This window comes from Spermophilus citellus (assembly GCF_964194105.1).
Source record: "Spermophilus citellus genome assembly, chromosome: 17".
Lineage (NCBI taxonomy): Eukaryota > Metazoa > Chordata > Mammalia > Rodentia > Sciuridae > Spermophilus > Spermophilus citellus.
The window spans coordinates 12,793,358-12,821,318 of NC_138199.1; the positions used below are offsets into that span (position 1 = coordinate 12,793,358).

At 44.1% G+C, this 27,961-nt stretch overlaps 1 protein-coding gene across 8 annotated transcripts in view; it reads left to right on the forward strand.

The window, feature by feature from the left end:
* The first annotated feature begins 999 nt into the window (after positions 1-999).
* Positions 1,000-27,961, forward strand: part of PIK3R6 (phosphoinositide-3-kinase regulatory subunit 6) — a 57,650-nt gene continuing 30,688 nt past the window's right edge. The window contains exons 1-7 of one of the 8 annotated variants that reach the window (XM_081272841.1): positions 1,000-1,175; positions 16,270-16,301; positions 17,790-17,891; positions 25,723-25,806; positions 26,404-26,495; positions 26,856-26,924; positions 27,749-27,881. In XM_081272841.1, coding sequence (XP_081128967.1) covers positions 17,879-17,891; positions 25,723-25,806; positions 26,404-26,495; positions 26,856-26,924; positions 27,749-27,881 — 391 coding nt within the window. In that variant the 5' untranslated portion in view covers positions 1,000-1,175; positions 16,270-16,301; positions 17,790-17,878. Of the gene's footprint in view, positions 1,176-16,269; positions 16,302-17,789; positions 17,892-25,722; positions 25,807-26,403; positions 26,496-26,855; positions 26,925-26,948; positions 27,660-27,748; positions 27,882-27,961 lie in introns of those variants that run through there. The other 7 variants (XM_081272837.1, XM_081272836.1, XM_081272838.1 and 4 more) reach the window with 7 other exon arrangements.

The window sequence follows — 27,961 nt, forward strand, 5'->3', positions numbered from 1 at the left end:
TTCAAAATATGACAAAAAGAAAACAGAGAAACGATGTGATAAACTAACATGTCATCTTAAAGAGTTGATCTGCTACCCACAACTGTCCTTGCCTAGCACTCATCTTTGATCCATCCTCTCCTTTGAACATTTTCTCCTTTGACTTCTTTTTCCTCTTCCCCTATGGGGAAGGATGGCAAGGGTGAGCCAGGAGAAGAGTTGGGTTGGGAAGAAAATCCCAGAGCCTGGATTGTCAAAAACTACAGTACTTCTAGGAGGGGCTGAAGCGAGGCGCTAAAACACAAGATTGGAAATTAAGGAGAAACTACATCAAGAAGAGTCTTGAAAGTCACACTAAGGAGAGTTTGGCCATAATCATGAAAGTAATAGGGAGCCATTGAAGGTTGTAGCAGGGGTGCAACCTGATCAGATTTACATTTTACTATGTGAAAGAGGCCCTTGGTTGTGGTGTGGGGGCAGGGTTAAAAGGAGACCTCCGGCTGTTGCAGTGTGTCAGAAAGAAGACCACGGTGGCCTGATGAGGCAGTGACAACCATGGGGATGGGACTCAGTGGAGGATTCATGAGACATGGACAGGACTTGATGCAGCTTAGATGCAACAGATAAGGGGGGAAGGTGCTAGGATGACCCCCAGGTTTTGGGTTCTGAAGGAAGAAACCGAAAAGCAGCTTTAGAGGGAAAAAGATGAGTTGGTTTATATCTGTCGAGTCAGAGGTGGACACGTGGCCGGTGATGACCCGGGAGGAGAAAGGTTGGCAAGTCTGGAGCTCAGAAGAGAGGTCAGGGCTCCTGCGTCCCAGCCCCATCAGCACCGGAGGAGTGGATCCCTGTGGAGGTGGCCTGTCCTGCCCCCTTGCACCAGATCACAATAAAGAAGCTCCAGTGTGGGGGGCGGGGGGGTGACCACAGACGCGGCTTCAGAAAACAGCCTCTAGCAGGATGTGTCTGGGAGGAGCTTCGAAGGCTTTGGGGAAGGGGAAGGAAGAGGAGGGACAGGGCAGGCCTGTGGCCGCTGGCTGTTCTCTGCAGATCTGTAGGCAGCAGTCAGGATTAAAGTCAGATAGAGAATCCTCCAAGACGTCCTGGTCCCTGGGGTGGTTAGTGTCGCTGGATACGAGGTGGGGAGCTAACCAGCTGGAGGGTTTGAGGAGTGGAGCAGTTGTGGCCAAACCAAGGTAGGTGCTGGCCGGGGAGGGAGGGGTCTCCAGGGAGGGAGTATGGAGAGACTCAACTGGGCAGAGCTGGTGGAAGGGTTGGGAAAGAGGGACGCAGAGGGGCTGAGAGTCCCCGGCTCTTAGGAGCCCAACTCTTGGGCTGCTGAGGCCAACCTTTCTGAAAAGAGTTACCCAGCTACGGTGGTCCTTAGGACCACTCTGCCTGGTTCTGATTTTCCAATGAAGAAACACACAGGACCCTGTAAGGGCAGCTCTGCTCCCTTGACCTTGACTTTTGTATACTCCAGGGATGACAGGGCTCATTCTACATGCCCCGTACTGTGGGGTCCCCTCAGCCCATTTGATTCTCAGCAGCAATTGGAGGCCAGATGGATACGTGTTTTAACACCCAGGTCCTAGATCAGGAGATGGAGGCTGAGAGAGGTGACTTGCTAAAGATTGCAGAATGGTCTGGGTCCCTGTTTGTGTCCCTTCTGGGATATCACCTGTGTGTCCCTCTCCAGGGGAATTCAGTGGCAGTCTGGCTGATCCGGCTTGATTTTCTCTGTACACGTGGATCAAGCATCTTCTCTGTGCAGCTGGTGCCAAAGCCTGATCGAGGCCTGGTCTCTGTCCTGGAGGAGATGACCACCTGGCCTGGGAGTTGAGACACGGCCATGAGGGTCCAACACAGAAATGAGACGCGCCAGGGTCCTTGGTGTGTAGGAGTGGGGGAGAGAGCCCCCCCCCCGTGTGGGACCAAGGAGGGCTCTGGGCCACCTGAGCTGAGCCTTCAGGGAGAGGAAAGGCCTGGGGTGCAGAAATGGGGCAAGAGACTTTCCGGATGAGGGGGACAGAGTGCACAAACCCACAGCGGCAGGAAAGTGGGCACACAGGCTGGGATCAGGGAACAGACAGTCGGCCACCCCATTTGGCTCCAGCGGAGTGGAGCTGGCGGAGGACTCCCAGGTGTGGGCCTGTTGTGTTGGTTTATTTAGCCCTAAGTGGTTTGCAAACATCCCCTTGTTGAGTCCCCATGACAATCCTGTGCGGGAGGTGCTCTTCTCCGCTCTCCTTTACCGATAGGGAAACGAGGACACAGAGGCTTGAAGCAACCAGCAGCCCGGGTGGCCCTAGTGACAGAGCAGATTGGAACCCAGGCATTCTGGTGTGGGAGGCTAAGCCACACCGCTAAGGCCCGTGGCCTGTCCCCACGCTGTCTCCAAGAGACCTCCTCGGCTGAGTGGCAGGAGGTGAATGCCCAGCTACTGTGCCCACCATCTGGTGCCTCAGTATCCAGGCCCCTCAGGTCCCACCCAAGGCCCCTGGCCCCTGGGAACCATGCTTCTCATCCCCACGGGGCTCTTCCACACCCAGGTGTTTCCTTCCCAGCCAGGGACAGATGCATTTGAGGAAACAGGACTGCCGTCCTCCACAGGGGACAGCCAAGGAAACTGGGCCTTGGCCTCCTGGTCCCCTGGGGCTCACTCTCCTCCCCTCACAAGGAATCCACTGATCACACCTCTAAACCCACACCCGGGCTCTGTTGTCTGGCAAGTCTGATGATGGGGAGTGTGAGGCAGCTCAGTGGGAGGCGAGGCCCCCTGGGGAGGTGAGAGAAGCAGGTGACACAGGACTTGCGGAGTCAGAGGGTGATCGCAGGATGCCCCCTGTCTTTCTTTCTCTCTTTTGGTCCTGAAGGCCTGGCCCCGGGTGGTAAGTTCTTCTGTCTGAGCAGTCTGCTGCGGGCTCTGAGAGCCAGGACTGGGGTGCTGGCTTCTGCACAATCCTCCTCCTCCAAATGGTCTCTTTAGTTCTTCAGCCAGGAAGTGTGTGATCCCCATATTTTCACACACTAACTACAGTTGCTTCTTTCTACCCCTTCTGTGGTCATCCTTGGGCCCATTGGACTTCCATGGTAGTGACCGATTCTGTATGCAATGTCCCCGAGGACTATTCATTGCTCATCTTCTGCACTTGAGGAAGAATGCTCTCTGAATCCTAGTTTATTAGTTCATTCGTTCATTCAGTCCTTGTCAATGATCTTGTCTCTCTATCAAGAACTGTGAAGGATCTCTGTGGCCCTACTATGATGAGCAGGTTAGCCGGCCACAGTTCGAGGGTCAGAGACAAAGGACTTCATCGCAGCACAATAAGCAACCCAAGTGTTATGTCCATGGGTGTCTCTTGTGGCGAAGGTCCTCTGGGGGCATGTGGAGGCCAATCCCAAGGGATGTTGTGTATTGTAGCCAAGGAAACCTGAATTCAGGAAAGCTCGGGCTCCCCCAGAGGGCTGCAGGCAAATCTGCCCAAACTTTTCCCTGAATGGAGACATTATCTCTGGACAGCAAGTAAATCTGCCCTGTGCCAGGAGAGAGGCACTCTCGCTTCCAAGGCTGTTTGTTATACAAATATTCCTGAAAAGATGGTCTTTAAAAAGTTCACAGGGTGTGCACAAACACAAACCTATTGTCCCTTTACTTTTTGCACCCCGGCCACACTGTCCCTTGGAGACACCAAGAATCCTCCCACCCCAGGACTCTGCTTCTGTTGTTCCCTTTGACGGGAACATTTCTCTGCAGATCTGGCAGGGCTCGCTCTTGTCTCCTTCAGGATTTTGTTCAAATGTCATCCCCTTGGGAGACATACCTAATCACCCTTTTAAAAACTGCACACACACACTTGAGGGGCAGGAAAAATGAAGGGATGTTGGTCAAAGGGTAAAAATTTTCAGTTAGAATAAGGAATAAGTTGAGATGTTTTGCACAGCACGGTGACTGTAGTCATAACAGTGTAGTTAATGATTGCACCTGGGTGTGGTGACACACACCTGAAGTCCCAAAAACTTGGGAGGCTGAAGCAGGAGGATTGCAAATTTGAATTCAACTTGGGAAACTTAGTAAGACCCTGTCTCAAAATAAAAAGGGTTGGGGACATAGTTCAGTGGTAAGGTGCCCTGGGACCTAGCGCCACAAATAATAATAGTAATAGTAATAATAGTAATAATAATAATAATAATGATGATGTGTTGGATGTGGTGATCTTTGACTTACAATGGTTCAACTTATGATTTTTCAACTTTATGATGGTGCTGAAGCATAGCTATTACAACCATTCTTTTTTGGGGGACGGGTCTCAGGGACTCAGGAACACTTAACTACTGAGCCACGTCCCCAGCCCTTTTTTATATTTTATTTAGAGACAGGGTCTCACTGAGTTACTTAGTGCCCCACTAAGTTCCTGATCCTCCTGTTTTAGTCTCCTGAGTTGCTGGGATTATAGGAGTGCGCCACTGTACCCTGCTGAATTTTTTTTTTTTTTTTTTTGGTACAGGGCATTGAACTCAGGGGCACTCGATCACTGAGCCACATCCCCAGCCCTATTTTGCATTTTATTTAGAGATAGGGTCTCCCTGAGTTGCTCAGTGCCTTGCTGTTGCTAAGGCTGGCTTTGAACTTGCAAGTCTCCTGTCTCAGACTCCGAAGCTGCTGGGATTACAGGCATGGGCCACCCGCCCAGCACTATGTATCTCTTTAATACGTACAATTACAAACTGTCAACTTACAATACAATTCTTTTTTTGGTACTAATGATTGAACCCAGGGGCTTCACTACTAAGCCACACACTCAGCCTTTTTTTTAATTTTTAAAAATTTGTTCTAATTAGTTATACGTGTCAGTAGAATGCATTTTGACACATGGTATACAGATGGAGCATAACTTCTCATTCCTCTGGTTGTACATGGTGCTGAGTCACACTGGTTGTGTAATCATACGTGTATATAGAGTAACAATGTCTGTCCTATCCCCACCGTCCCACCCCTCCCTTCACTCTCCTCTCACAATCCCTACGGTCCCCCACCCCACTATAAATCACCATCTGCTTATCAGAGAAAACATCTGACCTTTGGTTTTTTGAGATTGGCTTATTTCACTTAGCATGATATTCTCTAGTTCCATCCGTTTACCTGCAAATGCCAAAATTCCAGTCGTCTTTAAAGTTGAGTAATATTCCATTGTGTGCATATACTACATTTTTTTAATCCATTCTAACTGTTGCAGGGCCTCTAAGTTGGTTCCATAGTTTAGCTATCATGAATTGAGCTGCTATAAATATTGATGTGGCTGTGTCACTGTAGTATGCTGATTTTAAGTCCTTTGAGTATAAACTGAGGAATGGGATAGCTGTGTCAAATGGTAGTTACATTCCAAGTTTTCTGAGAAATATCCATACTGCTTTCCAGAGTGGTTACACCAATTAGCAATCCCACCAGAAATGTGTGAGTGAATCTCTTTTTCCACATCCTCACTAACACTTATTATTGCATGTATTCTTTTTTTAGAGAGAGAGAGAGAGAATCTTTTTTGTAGATGGACACAACACAATGCCTTTATTTTTTTTTTATATGGTGCTGAGAATCGAACCCGGGTCCCACCCATGCTAGGCGAGCGCTCTACCCCTGAGCCACAATCTCAACCCTGCATGTATTCTTGATAATTACCATTCTGACTGGAGTGAAATGAAATCTTAAAGTAGTTTGATTTGCATTTCTCTAATTGCTAGAAATGATGAACACTTTTTCATATGTTTGTTGACTGTATTTCTTCTTCTGTGAAGGGTCTGTCAATTCCTTAGCCAATTGATTGATTGGGTTATTTATTTATTTTTGGTGTTAAGTTTTTTTAGTTCTTTATATATCCTGGATATGAGTGCTCTATCTGAGGTGCATGTGGTAAAGATTTTCTCACGTTCTGCAGGCTCTCTCTTCATATTATTGACTGTTTCCTTTGTTAGAAAAAGCTTTTAAGTTTGAATCTATCCCATTTATTGATTCTTTTTTTGTGTGGTGCTGAGGATTGAACCCAGGCCCTTGTACATGTGAGGCAAGCACTCTACCAACCGAGCTATACCCCCAGCCCACCATTTATTGATTCTTAATTTTACTTCTTATGCTTTAGGAGTCTTGTTAAAGAAGTCAGGTCCTAAACCAACATAATGAAGGTTTAGGCCTACTTTTTCTTCTATTAGACACAGGGTCTCTGTTCTAGTGCCTAAGCCTTTGATCCACTTTGTATTGATTTTTGTGTAGAGTGAGAGATAGAGGTTTAATTTCCTTTTGTTATATATGGATTTCCAGTTTTCCTAGCACCATGTTTTGAATAGGCTATCTTTTCTCCAAGGTATGTTTTTGGTGCCTTTGTCTAATATGAGATAACTGTATTTATGTGGGTTTGTCTCTGTGTCTTCTATTTTGTACTATTTGTCTACATGTCTATTTTGGTGCCAATACCATTCTGTTTTGTTATTGTCGATCTGTAGTATAATTTAAGGTCTGGTATTGTGATGCCTCCTGCTTTCCTTTTCTTGCTAAGGATTGCTTTGGCTATTCTGGGTCTCTTACTTTTTCAAATGAATTTCATGATTGCTTTTTCTAGTTCTATGAAGAACATCATTGGGATTTTAATAAGAATTGCTTTAAATCAGTATAACACTTTTGGTAGTATGGCCATTTTGACAATATTAATTCTGCCTATCCAAGAGCGTGGGAGATCTTTCCATCTTCTAAAGTCTTCTTCAATTTCTTTAGTGTTCTGTAGTTTTCATAATAGAGGTCTTTCACCTTTTTTGTTAGATAGATAACCAAGTATTTTATTTTATTTTTTGCAACTATTGTAAATGGGGTAGTTTTCCTAATTTCTCTTGCAGACTTATCACTGATGTATAGAAATGAATTTGATTTATGGATGTTGATTTTATATCCTGCTACTTTGCTGAATTCATAGAAGTTTTCTGGTGGAATTTTTTGGATCCTCTAAATATAGAATCATGTCATCAGCAAATAGTGATAGTTTGAGTTCTTCTTTTCCTATTCGTGTACCTTTACTTTCTTTTGTCTGACTGATTGCTCTGGCTAGAGTTTCAAAGACTATGTTGCATAGAAGTGGGGAAAAGGGGCATCCCTGTCTTGTTCCAGTTTTTAGAGGGAATGCTTCCAATTTTTCTCCATTTAGAATGATGCTGGCTTTAGGTGATATATTTCATTTATTGATTTCCGTATGTTAAACCAACCCTGCCATCCCTGGGATGAATCCCACTTGATTATGCTGCACTATCTTTTTAATATGTTTTGTATGCAATTTGCCAGAATTTTATTGAGAATTTTTGCATCTATGCTTATCAGAGATGCTGGTCTGAAGTTTTCTTTCCTTGATGTGTCTTTATCTGGTTTTATTATCAGGGAGATATTAGCCTCATAGAATGGATTTGGGAAGATTCCTTTGTTTTCTATTTCATGGAATAACTTGAGGAGTGTTGGTGTTAATTCTTCTTTGAAGGTCTTTTAGAACTCAGCTGAGAATCCATCTGGTCCTGGGCTTTTCTTGGTTATGGTAGGCATTTGATGGTGTCTTCTATTCCATTGCTTGAAATTGATTTGTTTAAATTGTGTATGTATCCCCGATTCAGTTTGGGTAGATCATATGTCTTCAGAAATTTGTCAATGTCTTGAAAATTTTCTATTTTATTGAAATATAAATTTTCAAATTAGTTTCTAATTATCTTCTGGTATTTCAGTAGTGTCCACTATCCCAGCTCCTTTTTATATTTTATTTAGAGACAGGGTCTCGCTGAGCTGCCTAGGGCCTCACTAAGTTGCTGAGGCTGACTTTGAACCCTCAATCCTCCTGCCTCAGCCTCCTAGCCACTGGGATTACAGGAATGCACCACCACACCTGGCTTACAATACCATTCTAAAAATTTTTTTAAATATAAAATAAACCCTCAAAATCTCTCCCCAACTCAGAAACCTCTCATTCCCCCTCCCAACTATTTTTCTAGCACTTAACATCATCTCATATCCAATTTAATTACTTAATTGATTTCCTGTCCCTCTTCCCACCCTACACACCTACGAGTGCCACAGACCCAGGTGGTCAGGGTCCATCCCACGCCTCTGGGGACCTTCCAGGATGTTGTCAGAGGCCCGTGTCTTGCTTTCCTGTGATGTGCATTCTTACGCTCACTGGGCAAACTGGGAGAGGGCTGGGGAGTGTGAGATGAGGCCTGGCACACCGTGGATCGTTCAGCACCTTGCACGTCTTTTTGTGGCACAAAAGCAGCAGCCAGACTGAATTGCACCCTGAGTGGTCCAAGATGGGGCTTGAGAGGGCCTTCTGTGTGACACAAACAGTATCAGGTAACGGGGACACAAAACAACATTCCTGCCCTCGTGAAGTTATATACAGGTACAGGCAACCAGACAATTAACACAATATAAAGAGCCAGGTGCCCTGGAGAAGTGCAAGATGCACCAGAAATGTTTGCTGAATAACTTACATGGGCACCGTGGCTCACCTCAATGCCCAGTTCACACGGAATGTCCAGTAATTAACTCTTTGCTTTGAGAACTCGAACTTGAACCACAACATAACCTGTGGATTGCTAAAGTGTCTGTTTTTGAGAAGCCAGCAGCTGGCATAAGTGATGCCACAGCCAAGCTGGTAGTGCTGGTGTGGTTGGCACTAGCACTGCCCAAGGCCTCTGTATTGTGGATGCAGTGGGTGGGGGGAGGGGACTGAGATCCTAGGAAGCACATGGCCCTTCAATGGGGGCAACCGTACTTCAGTGCCAGCAGATGGTTGCCATAAAGAAACGTGGGCCCAGTGTTACCTGTTTATATGTTTCAGAGAATGTATTATGAGGAACTGACCCATGTGGTTAATGAGGCTGAGACTCCCATAGTCTGCCATCAGCAAGCAGAAAGCCCAGGAAAATCTCATGGTATCATTCTAACCTAAATCCAAAGGCCTGAAAATCAGGGAAGCCAATGGTGATGGTTTCCAATGAAGTCTGAAAGCTCGGGATGCAGGATCACGGATATCCAAGGGGCAGGTGAAGATGGATTTCCAGCTCAAGCAGACAGAGCAAATTTACTTTACTTTTTTGTTTTAATTGGGCTCTCAAAGAATTGGGTAATGCCCACCCACTCAGTGAGGGCACATCTTCTTTACTCAGTTTACGATTCAAAAGCTAATCTCTTCCCGAAACACTCTGCTGTTGTTTGGACCTTGAGTGTCTCCCAAAGGTCCACGTAGAAAAGACTTGGTCCCCAGAGCAGTGCTATGGGGAGGTGGTGGAACCTCTCAGAGGTGGGGCCTAGAGGGAGGTCTTTAGGTCATTGGGGGGGGGGGGTGTGCTCATGAAGGGGATTGTGGAAACCCAGGTCCATCACCTTTCTCTTTGGCTTCCTGGATTGTGAAGTCATTGAGTTTGTGCCACCATGTGTTCCTACCATGATGTGCTGACTTACCACAGGCCCAAAGCAATAGGGTCAATTCACCATGACCTGAAATCTCCCCAAACTGGGAGATACAATAAACCTTTTCTAGGTTAATTATCTCACGTATTTCATTATAGTAATGGAAAGCTGACTAACCCACAACCTCAGATTCATAAGCAGAAATGATGTTTTATAAATCAAACTCGACACATAAAATTAACCATCACGAGTATGTTGTGTATGTTAGACCTCGGAGATATTTTCCTTGCCTTAATTAATTAATATTAATTAATATTCAAGACTATTGAGCAAATGGCACATGCCTGTAATTCCAGCGGCTTGGGAGGCAGAGGCAGGAGGATCGCCAGTTCGAAGCCAGCCTCAGCAATTTATCGAGGCACTCAGCAACTCTGGGAGACCCTGTCTCTAATAAAATACAAAATTGGGCTGGGGATGTGGCTCAATGGTTGAGTGCCTCTGAGCTCCATCCCCGGGAACTCCCCCCACCCCTAAAAAAAGATTATTGGGCAAGTAGAATCACACTGTGGTCGTGAAGAAGTTATGGTATGACCAGAAGCCCCTCTGGGCAAAGACTGTGTCTCATTCATTAATTTCTAAACTCTCAGGTCTGGTATAATGTCTGCCACATGAATAGCTTTCCATGGATGCCTTTTGATTCATTCAAAAACCTCAGTCACCAGTAATATTACCAGGAATAGGAAAGAGCCAGAGGGGCCTCTAAACCACCTGAAGAGATATACCAAAGCCCAAGGATGGAAGTTTTACGCTCAGGCTTTGTTTCTGTTTTTTACATTCACGATGATCACCTGGGTTCCTCTGGCAAATTGACAGTTGAGTGGAAGAGCAGAGATGGCTGATCAGGGTTGTAGCTACTACAGATGGCACTTTGTTCAAATAAGGAGGCACCCCTCGAGCATGCAAATTATAGTAAGTGCTTCTTGGATGGATGAATTACAAAACCTCACCTTTTCTTGATGAGAAGTGCACAAAAAAGCCAGTGGAGCATTCACTGGACTGGACCAAAGCCATATATTCAGGACACGCATATATTCAAGGCAGGGTCAGCAGGGTTGAACGGAGTATGCACGCTGGGGTAGTCAAAAAAGCCGGAGTCATTGTGTGGAGGGTGGAGGCTACCCTCACCTCTTAACAGTACTTTTCAGTCTTCACCATTCAATAGCGTGCAGTGTCAATTCGGCTTCATCAAGATGCTTTGAGAAAATGTTTGAAGACATGCTTTGGGGTTTGAGAGGGCAAACTTCTTTCCTAAGCAATTTCTCTCATTCCTGCCATTAAAAACAAATGAGATGTTGATGCATTTTGAGAATGAGTATGGTTCTGTTTGTTTCCATTTCCTGCCTTAGTGCAGGAAATTGGTCCCCTGAGGGCTGTCCCCACAATGGTGTGGTCAGCAACCCCAAAGGAGAGGAAGTAGATTGCAGAGGTCCACTGTGGGAGGAGCCAGAGGGCAGAGCAAAAGCATTCCCAGCACCTGCACAAATATACCTTAAATGCTGAATAAACAAACGCTGGATGAGGAATGGAGTGAATGAATGAACAATAAGGAATCTTTTGGACAGTGATTGTTAAAGAGTCTTAGGATTTTATCTTCAGTTGAAAATCACCCCCATGTACATCTACACCTTTCCACAGAAGCTTCTTGGATTTACACTTCTCTTTTAGTTTGTTTTGTGATTTCTTTTCCTTCAAAGCTGCTCCATGATCATTATTAGTTGATCCCACCTGGGCAGGAGTTGGTCCTCATGCTCATTTTATTTTACTAGGGCCAAGGAGGCTCTTGGAGATTTGGTGGGGAGAGAGGAAGAAATACAGAAGGCAGAGGCGATGGCTATGACCTCAGATTGAGATCTGAGCTCCAGCACTGATTCCGTCATTCATTGGCCATGTGACTTTTGGCCAAATTCTTCTTCACATTCATTCATTCATCAAACGTCTAAAATATTGTTCATTGTCTAATAGGTGCCAGTGGCATCTTGGTACCAGACATGCTCCAGCAAGGAAGATATACCAGGACCCAGTGTTGCTTGGGCTCAAATTCTAATCGGTTGCTAATAAAACTAATCAGGACACAGGGAAATTACCAATACTGACAAATTCTGTGAATAAAATTAAAGCATTTACAAGAACATGACTGGGGTGGTCAGGAAAGATCTCTCAAAGGAGGTGACATTTAAATTGAAACCTGAACTTTCAGAAAAAGCCAGCTGGGGGAGGGGGGAGAGCTGGGGGTAGGGCCAGGCAGAGGCATGCAAAAGTCCTAAGGTAGGACTGAGCTTGGCAAACTGGTGCAACCCAAGGAGTGAGAGCAGAATGAGGCCAGGCTGGAGAGGTGCCCTGGGGCCATATTAGGCAAGCTTGCAGGTAAGAAGAGGGGTGGGGGTGGAGTTTACTAGAAGATCGAAGGGAAGTCATGGGGGTACTTTAAGCAGAGAACAGGTTGCAGGGGGAAGAATGGAGGCTGGGAGCACTGGGGGCACTACCACAAATCCAAGCCAGAGATGATGGTGGCGTGGACCTACTAGGGGCAGTGGGTTGGTATAAGGTTATGTTCATTCCTTTCATCTACACAGGAAATTAGGAGACCTGGGAAATCCAGATTCCAGGGTCCCAGTTGGGAAAATCTCTCTTGGCCTCCTGCCCACCTCTGGATTTGGGATTAGGACCTGAATCTACCTTGTGCCCAGCTGCCTGTCCATAGCATGCAGTGGCTAATATTCTGTGGCCATCTTCTGCTCCTTCCCTTAGATTGTTCCTTCACTCATGGTCAAATTTTCATGTTTGAATTTGCATAGTTCCTTGTGATTTAGATGCCTACTCTTACAACTCTTACAAACACATGCTATGGACCTCCTTTTCTTTTTTCTTTCTTTCTTTCTTTCTTTCTTTCTTTTTTTTTTTTTTTGAGATGGGATTTCACCCCATATTGCCCAGGCTGGTCTGGAAATCTTGGGTGCTGGTCATCATGCCTAGCCCAGTGTACGTTTGTAAAGAGAACTGCATGAATGGTTGACACACTCCTCTCTTCGGTTGTGTTTTGGGTCCCTGATCAGAATGTCCAGATGTTATTTAATAGTCTTATGTGTCACATGGTGTTTTGGGGTACACCAAGGAGGAGGCTGAGGTTCAGAGAGGCCAGACCATGCCATTCAAGACTGGGAGAATTGAACTCAAAATGAAGAGGTCAGCCTCATAGCTCAGGTGTCCCTGGAGCCAAGAAAGGAAGAAAGCAGTGATGACTTTAATGGATTAATTGTTCTTTTCTGATTTTATGCAGCCATGCAATGGCGATGTTCTTCAATTGAGTGATGGATTTATACACATGCGTTTTATTATGCTCACAATTTATACATGTTAGCTCTCTTCTTTCTTGTATGCCATCCACTGAATGGTTAAAAAACAAAACACAATATTTAAAAATCAGAAAATGTAGAAATGTATTAAAGTAAAAATTATCTGGCTTATGAGTAAATATCACTTTTTTGTACTTTTGTACGTATTATTAAAAAGTAACACAAACACACAGATATAAGCACAAGTAAAACTGGAGAAATCTGATCTAATATGATCTACATGTTTAGCTTTCCACTCATAACTTTATAATAATTCTTTAAATAAAGAATGTACTTCCTCTAATATTATTCTTTTTTCAAAATCCTTTGGTTACTCCAGTTTCTTTGCCTTTCCCTATAAATTTGAGAATCTACTTATAAGTAGCTATAAAAATATCCTGCTAATATTGGAATCACGTTGATCTATAAAACATTTTGAAAGGAACTCTTAACTATTTTAGGTTTTCCAAACCATAAACATGGTATGTCTCTCCATTTATGTAGATCATTGATTTATTTCAGCAGCATTTTATAATTTTCATTATACAGATCCCACACATTTTGTTAGATACCTTAGTGTCTCTTTTTTATCCTTTTAGAGATGTTGTAAATGGTATTGTGTTTTAAATTTTGGTTTCCAAGTGTCCATTGTTAGTATGTAGAAATATGACAGGTGTTTTGTATGTTCTTATTTCTTGCAACCCTGCTAAAGTCACTCACTAGTTCTAGGAGATGTACTTTGTAGATTTAATTTGTTTGCATTTATTAGTCATTATGCTTGTTTTAGGATTTCTGTGTAGACCTTTTAACTGCAAATAGGTTTATTTCTTCCTTTCCAATATGTGTAGGTTTTTTGAGGAAAACACTCATTCTTTTACCTACCATTAAATATATTAGCAGATTTATTTTTTGTTTGCTTCTGGTAGATGCCCATTATCAGATTAGTAAAGTTCCCTCATGTTCCTAATTTTTTGGATTTTTTTTCTTTCTGTTTCACTACTGGGGATTTAACCTGGGGTGCTCTACAGCTGAGCTACATTCCTAGCCCCTTTTATCTTTTTATTTTGAGATAAGATCTCATTAAGTTACTAAGGCTGACCTCAAACTTGGGATCCTCCTGCCTCAGCCTCTGGAGTTGCTGGGATTACAGGCATGTGCTATTGCACTTGGCCTAAAAATTTTTATCATTAATGAGTATTAAAATTATCAAATACTTTTACTGCATCAATTGACATGATCATATGATTTTTTTTCTTTTTTTAGTTTTTAATGTAGATTATGTTTATTGACTTTCAAATATTAGACCAGTATTATATCCTGGGATAAACCCATCAAGTCATTGTACATTTTATTCTTTCTATATATCGCTGGACTTGATTTGTTGTTAATATCTTGTTGAATATTTTTTCATATGTGTTTATAAGAGATATTGGCCTGTTTTCTTTTCTTCTTTGTTTGGTTTTGGTATAATGTTCCCTCTTCATATATTTTTTGGGCCCAAATGTTATTTAGGTATGTGATGTTTAATTTCCAAGCATTTGCAGATTTTCTAGATAGCTTTATGTTATTGGTTTCAATTTTCATTTCATTATGGTCAGCAAACCTGCCTAGTAGGATTTTAATTATTTTAAATATGTTAAAGTTTGTTTTATAATCCAGGTTATGGTCTATCATGGTGAACATTCCATGTTCAATTGAAAAGAATTTACATGCTGCTATTATTGTGTATAGTATTCTCTAAAAGCCAATTCAGTGGATTTTCCATTTTACCAGATGTCTGTTAAAATCTCCAACTATATTTGTGAAGTTTTCTACTCATTCTTTAGTTCTATTGATTTTTATTTCATGGATTTGGAAGTCCGGTTGTTAGGTGCTTCATGTAATGCCAACTTTGTTCCTAGAAATTTTCCTTTGCCTGAAATCTGCTTTTGTTCAGTGCTCTCGTGATAGATCTTTCCCTCTCCCTTTGCCTCCAATTTACCCATTTCATTATATTTGGAGTGAGCCTATGGAGGCATATAGTTAGTTCTTTTTCTGTTCATATTGATTCCAACCATCTCTACTTGGTGTGTTTAACTCATTTACACTTAGTGTAATTGTGACTGTGGAAGTTGACCATTCTGTTCTTATGCATCTCATTTGCTCTATCTGTTTTTGTTCCCCTGATAGAGGGGAAAGAACATCAAGGAGTCTTCCCATGCCTTTGGGACTATAGTTTCTCTAGTTAAGAGAATTTCACTTTTTCAGAACTTTGGTCACCTGCAGGGCCCTTGCCTCTCACTATTGCTGTTACTACTATCACAGTAGCAGGAGAAAAACCAAAAGGAAGAGATTATTCCATCCCTCTAGTCTTCAGAGAGCCCCTTTCTGCTCCTGAGATATGAAAAACATGGCATTTTTTGTTTGTTTTTAAACAGTGCTGGGGATTAAAAACGGGGCCTTACACATGCTGATGCTGAACTATACCCCAGGCCAAGAGAGGGCTTTTCCATTGACTTTTTTCTATCCTCAGTATGTACTTCTAGGTTCTGGTCTGGATTTGTGTCTAAGCCAGTGTAGAACAGAGAGTGAAGAATGGAAAACACATTGCCCGATTGTTCTTACTTCAAGTTCTGGTTTCTTTCCACCTTCTGTCTGCTACCAATTACTTCTCAGAATCCTCATCCAGATGCTGCATGTATAACATCTGGATTTTTTAGTAGTGTCTAGTGGGGAGTTACAGTGAAATGTACTTATTCTGTCTTTACTGGAACCAGAAACTTAAATGTCGTGTTTTGATGTTTTCTTGATTTTTTTTTCTATGCATGTACGCAAACTTAAGATACTTTTAAAAATTAATGATAGAGGCCAGGCATGGTGTTGCACACCAGTAATTTCAGGGGCTTTGGAGGCTGAGGCAGGAGGATCATGAGTTCAAAGCCAGCCTTGGCAACTTAGTAAGGCCTTAAGCAACTTAGCGAGACCTATCTCAAAATTTAAAAAAAAATTAAAAAGGGCTGGGGATATGGCTCTGTGGTTTATCACCCCTGGATTCAATCCCCAGGACCAAAAAATTTTAAAATTAATGTTAGAAATGTGTTAACTGTTTTGTTATCTGCTGTTTAAAAATGAATATTTTTGAAGGTCTTTTTAATGCAGTAAATATCGATATACATCACAATTTTATGACTGCATAGTGTTCCATGGGACAGATTAATTTATTTAATTGATATCCTGTAAGTGGGCTTTTATATTTCTTCTGGGGTTGTCTCCATTATAAACAATTTTGTAGTTTATTGTTTGATTTTTGGTTTTTTTTTATAATAGCCATCTCAATGTGTGTGAAGAGTTTGATCGATTTTTTAAAATGAACTTTATTTGATTGGAATCAAAGTAAAGCTGGATTTTTCCAATCAACAAAGAATCTTTCCTTCTTTATGTTTTCAAGCAGTTTAAATAACATAGAAATTTTCTCTTTTTCTGTAGGTTTGAAAGAACTTCTCAGAGGAAACATCTAGGTCAGTACCACTTTTTTAGAGCTAGTTCTTACTGGTTACTAATGTAAGTAGTTTTTCTGACTCTTTCAGAGCCTTTCCCATCATTATTATATTCCCCCAAATCCACATATAGCCGGGCACGGTGTAATCCCAGCGGCTCTGAGGCTGAGGCAGGAGGATCACGAGTTCAAAGCCAGCCTCAGCAAAAAGCAAGGTGCTAAAGAAACTCAGTGAGACCCTGTCTCTACATAAAATACTAATCAGGGCTAGGGATGTGGCTCAGTGGTCCAAGTGCCCCTGAGTGAACAAACTGGTACAAACAAACAAACAAATAAAATTCCATGTATAATCTAAAGATTCAGATTTTATTTTTTGAAAGAAATACATACATGCACACACACACATATAAACATACACATATATGTGTATATCTAAAAAATACGAATACTGTCTCTTCCCTCTCTCTCCATTACCTTTCCCACATATGTCTCCTTGTTCTCTCTCCAGGGAACAAGGTCTTGGATTTGTTCCAGTGAATAGTAGGGGAACACTGGGAGCGGACTGTGGGGCACTTCTCACTGTGGTCACAGTGAGGCAGCCTGGGGTCATGATCCAGGGCGCAGGCTCTAGAGCCAGATAGTCTGAGATCAAGTTCACATGCCCTTATGTACTAGCTATTTGACCTTGAATAGTTATGTAACCTTTCTATGCTTCAGTTTTCCCTGGCTATAGAATGGGAAGGGGAATTACTACCCACCTCATAAGCTTAATATTTGTATTAAAGAGTTGATATTTTTTAAGTGCTTAGAAGGGTGCCTGGCATATATATTAAGCACCATTTAAGTATTAATTAAACATAATTGTTCCTCAATATCTTCAGGGATTTGCTTCCATACCCACCACCCCCACTTCCAGTGGGTACCGGGTATAGTCTCTGGGAGCTGCACCTTCTTTTTTTCCCTGTCCCTAGCTCCAGCCTCTCTCATACTCTGTGTTAAATGAGCACCTACTGTATGCCAGACAGTGTTGGGAGGGATGCTCATATTTTCATAAAACCTATGTACAAACTCCTGTATATTTTAAATCATCTCTAGATTTCTTAAAATATCTAATACAATATAAATGCTATGCAAATAGTTGTACTGTATTGTTTAGGGAATCATGACAAGAAAAATGTCTGTGTGTGCTCAGCACAAATGTAAGGTTTTTTTTTTTAACCCCCAAATATCTTCTCTCTGTAGTTGCTTGAATCTGCAGATATGAAACCAACTAATATGAAGGTCCCATATATATGTCGTGAATATATATACATATATATGTTATAACAATTGCAAAACAACCTAGACTTTCCACCATTTAAACATTTAAGTACTGTTTAAATATTGCTTCAATAAATCTAGATACTTTCCTCCGGTGTCCTGGAAGCCTAGGTTCCCTTAGGAGGTTTTCTGTCCCAGATACCCTTTCTGTTCCTTCCCACCACTCACAGTACTGCCTCTTATTTTGCAGAACCACTTCTGTGCAGAAAAACAACCACTCTACTTTCCATTTTGCTGCCAGAGTCAACCACATCCTCCTCACCTGCACCACAGGCCCCCATGGAGAGCTCAGGTCAGTGTGGTGGGGGGTCAGGGTCTAGCAAACCTGGCTGCTCAGTGAGGAAGGCCCCTCTTGTGACTGAGATGTCCCCCGAGGCCAGCAGGGCCACTGGCACCCAGCTAAGTGAGAGACCCCCAATTCAGCTGTCCAAGCGTGAGACCATCTTGAGAGGTGGACATGTACACACTTGTACGAGGGTCCCAGGTGCTGGCAGGTTGTCGAGTTGGACAGTGAGAATAATGACAAATAGCCAAGGTTTATTACCAAACCATGATAGGGAACAAAACTGCCTAGCTCTAACAGTGAACAAGGAGCGATCAAAGCCCATGACAAATGTTAACTTACTTTGTCTTTATAACCATCCCCTAAGATAGGCATTATTATGTCTCTCATTTTATGGAAGAGAAAACTGAGGCATGGGAAGGGCAGATGGTTCCACCAAAGCCATACAGATGTCACATGATCAAAACAGGATTGGAACCTAGCAACCCAGCATCCGTATCCTTAAGGATTTCACTATGAGATGTCTCCAACGTACACAGGATTCTGTGATGAAGGGATATATCACTAGGGTTATCTTGTTTTCATGAAAGGGAAACTGATGCTAAGAGAGGTCAGATAATTTGCTCAAAGACACACAGCTCAGTACATGGCAAAGCCAGGACTGGAACCCAGGCTAGTTGATTTCAAAGGTGAGATTCTTCACTCTACGTCATTCTGGGGACAAGGAGAGATGACCCTTCTCCCAAATGCGTATCATCAAATGATCACTCAGCAAGTCAAAGACTACTTCTTGGGTCACTGGGCACAGATTCTAATGCCCTTGAAGATTTCTCTCCGGAAGAAGGGGAGGGGACCACTCCGCCCATCCCAAGCAGGGACATCTACCCATATATGCCCGTATACATTTATATATAGCCATATGTATATAAAAACAGCTGTATGTGTGTTATCATTTATATACTGGCTTATGTGATTGTGGAGGCTGATAAATCCCAGGACCCGTAGTTCACAAACTGAGGACCCAGGAGAGCTGATGTTCTAGTTGAAGTTCAATGGCAGAGAAGAAGCCAGTACCCCAGCTAGCAGGCAGTCAGGCACGGGGAGCCTCTTACTCAGGGAAAGATCAGCCTTCTGCTCTATTCAGGACTTCAACTGACTGGCTAAGGCCTACCCACAGTAGGGAAGGCAATCTGATTTACTCACTTAATTTAAATGTTAAATTCGACTCAACACACCCTCACAGAAACACCAGAATGACATTTGACCAAAGGTGTCAAGGCACCCTGTGGCCCAGTAGAGTAGATTCATAAAATTAACCATCATCACATGTGGGTGTGGGGTAACTTCAAGGAAATAAAGATTAGTCTAAAAAACAAACAAACAACAACAAAAAAAGATTAGTTTACTTGAAATTTTTTCTTAGAAGGTTTTATTCATGTCAGAGCTTGACCCCAAGAGAATTAGGGTACTGCTATCTCCTCAGTGCCAAGGTTTATATTTCAGAACAAAGATTCGATATATTGCAAAACAAGCTAATAAACAACAAAAATCAACTTTCTCCAACTGCATGGTTTTTTTAAAGTACTGGGGATTGAACTCAAGGGTGCTCTACCATGGAGCTACATCTGTACATCTTTCTATTTTTTATTTTGAGACAGGGTCTCACTTAATTGCCCAGGCTGACCTCGATCTTGCCATCCTCCTGCCTCAGCCTCTTGAGTCACTGGGGTCACAGGCGAGTACCACAGTGCCTGGCTTCCAACTGTATTTTTTGCATCTCCTCCCACCACCAGGACCAGCAGGAGCATTACCAGGGAAGAGTTATCCTGATGCTGTGAACTTTCTCCTTAATTCGGGGAGGAGCTGGGAGCATCTGGTCACTGGATTCCTCCTTGATCATTAACCAGAACTCCAAGCTGATCACCTAAGATTCTAGTAGCACATCGGAAGTTCCTGGGGAGTTATAAAAAAAAAAAAAAAAAAAAAAAGTCAGTGATTTGGTCCCACCTCAGAGATCTGGCAGAGGATGTTGTGCATTTGTAGATTTTAGAGCTTTTGAGTGGTTCTAGTGTGCAGTCGAGGTTGGGAACTAGAGAAAAGTGAAGCCCTCCAGGAGAGGAATTTGTTCTGTCTGGGGTCACAGGGCATTGGAGGGCCGGCTTGCCAAGTCCTGGGACAGATGAACTTGAAATTAAAGAGCAAGCCTGGACTACAGGGGTCCTACCATGGTAGGGATCTTGGTGGCCTTTCTTCTCCCTTTATCCCTTCCTCTCTCCCTCCATGTTATCTCTTTAACTGTAATAATGTTGCCAAAAACTTGGTCCTTGTCCCTGATACCAATCCAATAACCAGGACACAGTTTTGAGAAAAAAGAAAAAGAAAGTTTATTGCTTTGCTAGCAAAGAAGCACAGGGTATTCCTGTCCCAAAGGCTGAGATTCTGCCCATCGGCAGGAATAGGGGACTTTCAAAGAAGTGACTCAAAGGCTACATTCCACATGGTTTCTGTTGCAGTTGTAATCCACTTGTTAATTTGGAAGATAGTCATTTTTGAGATCTTCTGGTACCATCCCAAAGTCTGGATTATTTCCTTCCTATGGTGGGTGTGTGATCAAGGACAGATAACTCTGCCTAGGATGGGAAAGAAAGGTAATCCTATTTCCCCTGAGAATAGAGAGTGGGGAGGGGAGAGATTAGGGAGGAGCAGGGAGAGAGGAAGAGAAAGAAACATGTCCATTTTATTTTATTTTATTTTTTAAAGAGAGAGAGAGAGAATTTTTTTTAATATTTATTTTTTAGTTTTCGGCGGACACAACATCTTTGTTTGTATGTGGTGCTGAGGATCGAACCCGGGCCGCACGCATGCCAGGCGAGCGCGCTACCGCTTGAGCCACATCCCCAGCCCAAACATGTCCATTTTAAAAACAAGTTGCAGTGGCAGAGCAGCAAGGGCTATATTCAAAGCATAAAGTGGACCACTGTACAATAACACCTGTATGGAAACTGGGAACCTTTGTTTCAGACAAATGTTGCATTTCAAGTCCCAGGTGTGCATGGATAGGCATACACAGGGTCCTACCTGGATGTGCCCTCTTCTCTTTTTTTCCCCAGTAAGCAGGCAGATGATCTCACACAAAACCACAGCTTTAGAGGAAAAGCATTTGACTAAGCAAGCTTGGCTTCCAAAAGTTGTGTAACCTTAAATAACGGAAACTTTTTTCTTCATCTGTAAAGTGGGAAGAGAGGCTCTAGGATCCTTCTAAGTGTGAACTTTGGTCATTGGAGTCGTAATCTGGGACCAGGGTAAGGGTTCTGGACCTGGAACCTATAAGACAGAGAGAACAGTAATTGTCCTGTCAAACTCACAGGGCTCTTGGTAGAATCAAATGACATACACCGCGGAAAACACATTGAATATCCATGAGTCAAGTCAGAGCATGCTAGCTGCTATAACAAATGACCCCAAATATCAGAGGAATGGCACAACAAACATTCATTCTGCACTCACATCACAGTCCTATCTGGGCTCCACACAGTCATTCAGGGCCTGAGGCATTTTCCTTTTGTGACATCTTCAACACGTACCCTCCTAAGTCACTGTGGAATGGGAACAGTAGGGAGCACAGTGCAAAAAATTTTATGAGGGGGGCCTGCAAGTCTCATACATCACTTCCTCTACATTTCATTGGTCAGAATAGTCACGTGGCTCCTCTGTAATTGCAGGGGAGTCTGGGAAGTGTGGTCTTCCTGTCTTCCTTTCATGAAAACGAAATCCATATGATGAACATATAGCATTGTCTTGCTACTTTTAGAGGATATTCTTTCAAGTGCTATTTAAATATTACTATTAATACCTAATAGTAATATCCTGCATTCATGGATGGGTGAGAACATAATAATAATGAATGTCATTTATTTATGGACTGTTCTGAGTCACTAATAAGGTTAGACATATATATTATATATTAACAATCTTGAGATACTTGAGCCCAAGAAATACCCCAATTTTTTTTTTCTTAAATCAAATCCACCTTCAAGCCCTCATTTACCAAGATCAATATGAATTCTAGTGTCTTCCACTTGGGGCTTGTGATAAGTCCAGGGCTTAACAGTCTGTGTGGCAGAAAGAGTCTGTGGTCTTCTGTACTTGGCTCCAGCCTCCAGAACTGGTCAACCAGGCTTACAGTATCCAGTGGACATAAGGGGCTCCTTTGGGGGACATTCTTTTCATCTGGCAAATGTGGATTAGGAGACCTTTGCTGTGGCTTTCGGGGGCACTGGGCTTAATGCTTAGATGCCTTCCTCTGATCTTTGCTACCATTGTTAAACAAGCCAGCCCTTGTCTTTCCTATTACCTGAAACCCCATAACCCTTGTTCCCTCATGACCTTGAGGAATCTAGCTTCCTACCTTTTAACTAAAGGGATCCTTCATTCTCACCCTTTGTGGACAATCTAGCTTGATCGGCTCAATTAGCGTGCTGGGGAACTTGTGAATGAGTGAAACCAGGAGAGAGGGAACTGTGAATCAGAGAAGCTGTGCCCATCTCAAGTGAACAGCCGCTCCCCAGCCCCTGTTGATTGATTGCCCCATGTCAGAGGAATGCATGCCCAGGATCAACCGATTTTCAGATTTTCAAAGGACGCCAGGCACCTAAGATTTTATACAAAATCTCTTGATTCAAAAAGGTTGGTGCTTAATTCATATTTTAAAAGATACTACACAAGCCCAAACAAAAAAACTCGTCTGCAAGCCAGATGTGGACCAAAGCCTGAGAGTTTGTTCCAACTACCCAGACTTTCGAAAACAAAGTTTATTTGAGATTGTCTCCTGGGGCTACTGGCAACTTCTCTATTTTTCTCTGAAACATAAAAACATAACTCCCCTTGCAAAGCAGAGGAACCTTTAGGGCTCAGAGGACAAAGGCCTGGCTTCCCTTCTAATGAGGAGGAAAGGAGGAAGTCGTGGTGGTTGTGATGTTAGGTCTTTTTGTCCGTAGAAAGAGAAAGAGATGGGATGAGGGAGAGGGAGGGAAGGAAGGATGGGAGGGAAAGAGAAAAAAGGAGATGCAGAAAACATCAATTAATGTCTGAATAGCTGCCCCTAAATTAACCCATTAAATCTTCATGCAAGGTGAGAAAATGGAAGGACAGACTGTGACCAGTCTCCATGCCAGGCCAAATGACTTCCTTGCCTGTTTGGGAGGAAGCTACCCTATCTGTAGGATGTCCAGGGGGAAGATGGGGCTCCAGCACTCCTCTCACTCTGACCCTGGAGGAGAACCAGAATGGAGCTTTGACAGGGGGAAGTGTCCCACAGGGGGACAAGTAAGAGCCAAGGGGAAAATGGGGGCTTCCAAGATATTAGGTGGCCCCCATGGACTTTGCCTAGACCCACCCCAGAGCCATTGAGAGGCCACTTGGTGAGCACCAGGAAACAGGGAGCCTTGGCCTGAACAAAGTTTAACTCTTGAGCCACAACCTAAATTAAATTTATAATCTCTCTCCTACTTCCTTCCAGAGGAACGTGGCATGATTAAGGTTTATATTTAAAAGCGTAAACATTGGGCATGGTGCCGCTTGCCTGTCATCCTAGTGACTCAGGAGGCTGAGGCAGGAGGATCGCAAGTTTGAGACGAACCTCAGCAACTTAATGAGGCCCTAAGGACTTAGCCAGACCCTGTCTCAAAATTTTAAAAATTTTAAAAAGTTGGGGGTGGGGGTGCTGGGGATGTGGCTCAGTGGTTAAGAGACCCTGGGTCTAATTCCCAGTATGAATAAATAAATAAATATAAATAGAGCTCAAAGCTGGAACATCCAAGAGGAGCCAAAAAGAGAGGTCCCTGTCCCTTGAGACGAACTGATTCTTTGAGGCGAAACCCTAATTCGGCTTTAAGTTTCCCGGCAGCCAAGTCAAAAAGGGAAGCCCTGAGGCATGTGGTCCTCCGTTGTCTGCAACCTCCAGACTCTACATTTGCCTGTAAGGACAAACTCTTGGTTGGAGCTCACTACAAAGAGGAATTTGTTGTGTGGGGAGTGTTTCCTACACTTCCTGTCTATGCTGGATCCTCCAAGAAGCGGACACCAAGATAAACTTAGATGTGCAAGGATGTATTCGAGGAAACACCTGCCAGACAGAAGATGAGGAGGTTGCTGGGAGGGTGAGCTGCTCTACAGCAATGCAAATCTGACCCCAAAGGAAAGAGAAAGAGAAGCAACGTCTAAGACTGGCTGGGGTGGGATTTTGCATAAATTCATCTGAGAAAGGATCAGCAGGATGGTGGAGAGCTTTGAGGCAAAGGTAGCTGTCACAGCAGGTGTCTCTTGGGGATGCCTTTGGAATCCCTTGTTGCCCTCTGTGTTGTCCAGGAGTGTGGCTCCACAAGGAGCAATGGATTTCACAGCACAGCAGCTGCAGGGCCAGGGTCAATTAAACTCCCAATAGCGGACAATCAGCAAGGTGCATTTTCCTGGCTACCACACTTTGCAAATGTCTATTGCTTCTTCTTGTACCAACTTTGTGTTATTGCCGCATCAACATACCATTATTAAAAAAAAAAAAAGTATTCTGACTCTTGTCAAGCAATAAGGCAGACTTTGTTGAAAAACGATTGCAATAGGAAAGAGAGAGCAGGCTCAACTCAGAATAAGGAAAACAGTTGGGGAGCAGGGTCCATGGGTAGAAACACCCCAAGAGGAGACATCCACAGGGAGGGATTCTTGCTAAACTGACTGGACAGGATTCTTACTAGAGGCAGGTCTTATACATGGAAATTGGGGAATGAAGATATCAAGGGTGGGGAAAGCTCTTTAAACTGACTTAGCAGGATTCTTACCAAAACTGGGCTGGACAGGCCCAAAACAGAGCAGGCAATAAGGAAGGTCAAGGCCTGGTTGAAAAGAGAGTTCAGAGGAGCTAAGGAAGGTTTGATCAAGAACAGTCTTTGTTACCACTTGTTACATGGTGTTTAGCTCACATGTTTCTTTAAATTGACTTTAAATTTTAGTTTCATGTATAGATTGAGGGACTAGTTATACATATTTTTCAAATATACATTAAAATAAATGCATAGTTATTCAAATTTTAAGATTGTTATGCACCACCAAAAATCATATTGCATATCATCAGGAGTAAAAAATAGTCCCTCTTTATCCACTGGAAATACATTCTAAGAACCTTAGTGAATGCCTGAAGCCCCAGAGATTACCAAATCCTTAGCTGTAATTCTGGATTTTCCCCCATATTCCCTGCAGTAAGAATTTATCTGTTCTTCCATGTTTTATGCCCTTGTGCATCTTTGAGTCCTTCTCTTGTGTTTTGGGACCATTATTAAATAAAATAAAAGTTATTTGTGCTCAAACACTACTATACTAGGATGGTCAATCTGGCAACCAAGACAACTACTCAGTGACTATCAGATGGGTAGTGTACACAGCATGGATACGCTGAACAGTGAGATGGAGAGCAGCATGATATGAAATTTCATTATGATACTCAGAATGGCAAGCAATTTACAACTTATCAGTTATTTATTTCTGGAAATTTCCAATTTAGTATTTTGGGACTGCTGTTGATTATGAGTAACTTGAACTGTAGAACTGCATTTTGGGAAATGCTGATTTTACTGGGAAATGCTGGCTTTCCAGAGGACCAAGGACATAGAATTATGGATGGAAATGCCATCTTCCAGCCTTGACCCATGTGCTGGTTGATTACTTGTGGGTACCTCTTGAGGTTCATGGAAAGGCTAAAGACATTTTCAGGGCAAAGAGAGGTGGGTGCAGGAGTGAGGCCAGGTGGGCCAAACTCCAAGTTCCTGGCTCAAAGACCCCCTACCTCCAGATGCAGAGTTGGACCTGCAGAGGAGTGTTCAAGCTGTGCTCCGGGAGCTCAGTGCCCAGGCCCCCGCCCTGCAGAGCAACCAGGGTAAGAGCCACTAAGCAGGCCGCAGCCATGCGCTTTGCCTCCCCCACCCCACCCCTCCATCTCTGCCCATGTATTCAGGAAGGATCCTGACCTGGAGCCAGCAGGCAGGGGCTTTTAGCCTAGACCCCTTCCCCCTGGAAACACCTGAAATCTGGAGGTCCACCAGAAATGGCTTCTCTGCTCCCTAGTGTAACCTTCCCACGAGCTGTGGGAGAGTGCATTGTGGACCTGCCCGTCTCTTTCTTAGCCACCGTGCCTAGCTCTATTTCCAAACAAAACTTCCCTCTAGGCCAATAGAACTTCCAGAAGGTGGCTGAGGCACACACCTGCAAACCAGTCTCTATGATCCACATGCATATACTTTTCCCACATTTATCTTCCTCCACTCATTTCTGCCCCGGGAACTTGCTGTCCACTAAGGGTTCCAGATCAGAGTCCCCCTATATGGAGGAATCCACCTATGATGTGCACCTGGAGCCCAAGGCTGGCTGCAGGGTCAGTGCTGGGCCCCAGGCTCAGGGTCCTGCTCAGAGGAATCTTTTCTAAGAGCTGCCTGCCTTGCCTGGTCTTGCTGGGTTCCCCTGTCTCCTGGTCCAGGCATGTGGAGGTGGTCCCTGCATAAGAAGGTTGAGCGAGATCCTGGTAAGAGCCCAGTGCTGGTCCGCATTCTGCTCAGAGAGCTGGAAAAGGTGGGTTCTGGGCTTCTGGGAGGTAGATGGGATCGAGAGGGGCTCATTAGCTCTGTGTCCCCAAACTTGGATCATTTGTGGGTCATATGCTTGGTGTTACCATGCATATGTCCCTCTTAGACTTTTACATAAGCAATATTTTCTTTATGTTGCTTCCCCTCACGGAGTTCCCTGTACCCATGCCCCACACATAGAGGGGCTGCCATACCTCTGCTCCCTCCCCACCCCACTCCTCCTCTATCCTTTTCACCCCTGTTGGCATAATGGAATCTGCCTTCCACCCACTCCTCTGCCCAAACTGCCTCCTGTTAAAATGAGGTGCCTGCCCCCCCCCCCATCACAGGATCTCCTGTTTTCCAGGCAGAAAGCGAGGACCTCCGGCACATCATCATCCCCCTGCTACACACTCTAATGTATGTGCTCACTAAGGTGAGCTGGGGGCTGGGGTCCAGGCGGTAGTGGTGCCCCACAGGTGGTCGGGCTGAACACTGTCCTCTTCCCTCTCACCTAATCCCTGCCAGGGGAAGCCTAGTCAAGCTCTCAGACTGCTTCCTGCACACTGGCTTCTAAGCCCCCTTTCTCTCCTACGTGGGGAAGCCGAGGCAGTGTGGAGAATTCATGGAGAGCTTCTGATGGCAGCTTGGATTTGCTCATAGTTACTACATCACTGATCCCTACAAGAAGGAAAGACATACCGGAAACAGATTTTTAATGTCTTAGGAAAAGTACCCAGGAGCTGTGTGTAGTCTTGGGAGGTGGGAGGGAGTGGTGAAGAAGAGGAGGGGCAGGAAGAGCAAACCTGGGGCTTCCGGGGGGAACTGGGATGGTCATGGAGCTTAGTTCCCCAGCAAAGGCCCAGGCCCAGTGCACAGAGAGGAAGAGGAGGAAGGGGCGGAAGGGGAACCTCTGGGCATTGTGGGAGACACCTGTGGCATGCAAGGAGGAACAAAGGAGAATCAAGGAGTAACTCCAAGATTTTGAGACTGCAGAACTGCAGAGGTGTGCGGCCTGGGTGAGCAGAAGGGTTGGGAGGGGAGCTCATGGAGTGCAAGGAGATGAATTTCTTTCTTGGTTAGCTGGAGTGGGGCATCCAAGGGAGGTCTCAGATGCTGGGAGAAGAGTCTGGAAGTTATGGATTTGGGAGAGAGCTGTGAGCCGAGTCTGGTTAGCACCTTCCTCCTTCCCCCCCCACCCCACCCAGGATCCTTCATGACCTAGAGTTCGGGGCACCCCAACTCCTCCCTCTCATTCAGGCCACAGGCATCACAGAAGAACTCTACCAAAGAACCTATACCTTCTGCACCAGGTTACTGACCCTGCCCACCCCCTACTGCACAGTTGCCTTGGACTGCGCCATAAGACTGAAAACGGAGACAGCCGTCCCAGGTAAGAGCCCCTGGACATCCTTATCTCCCATGCTGCTTTGCAAGCACCACCCAAGGTCTATCCCTTTTCTCCAGGATTCC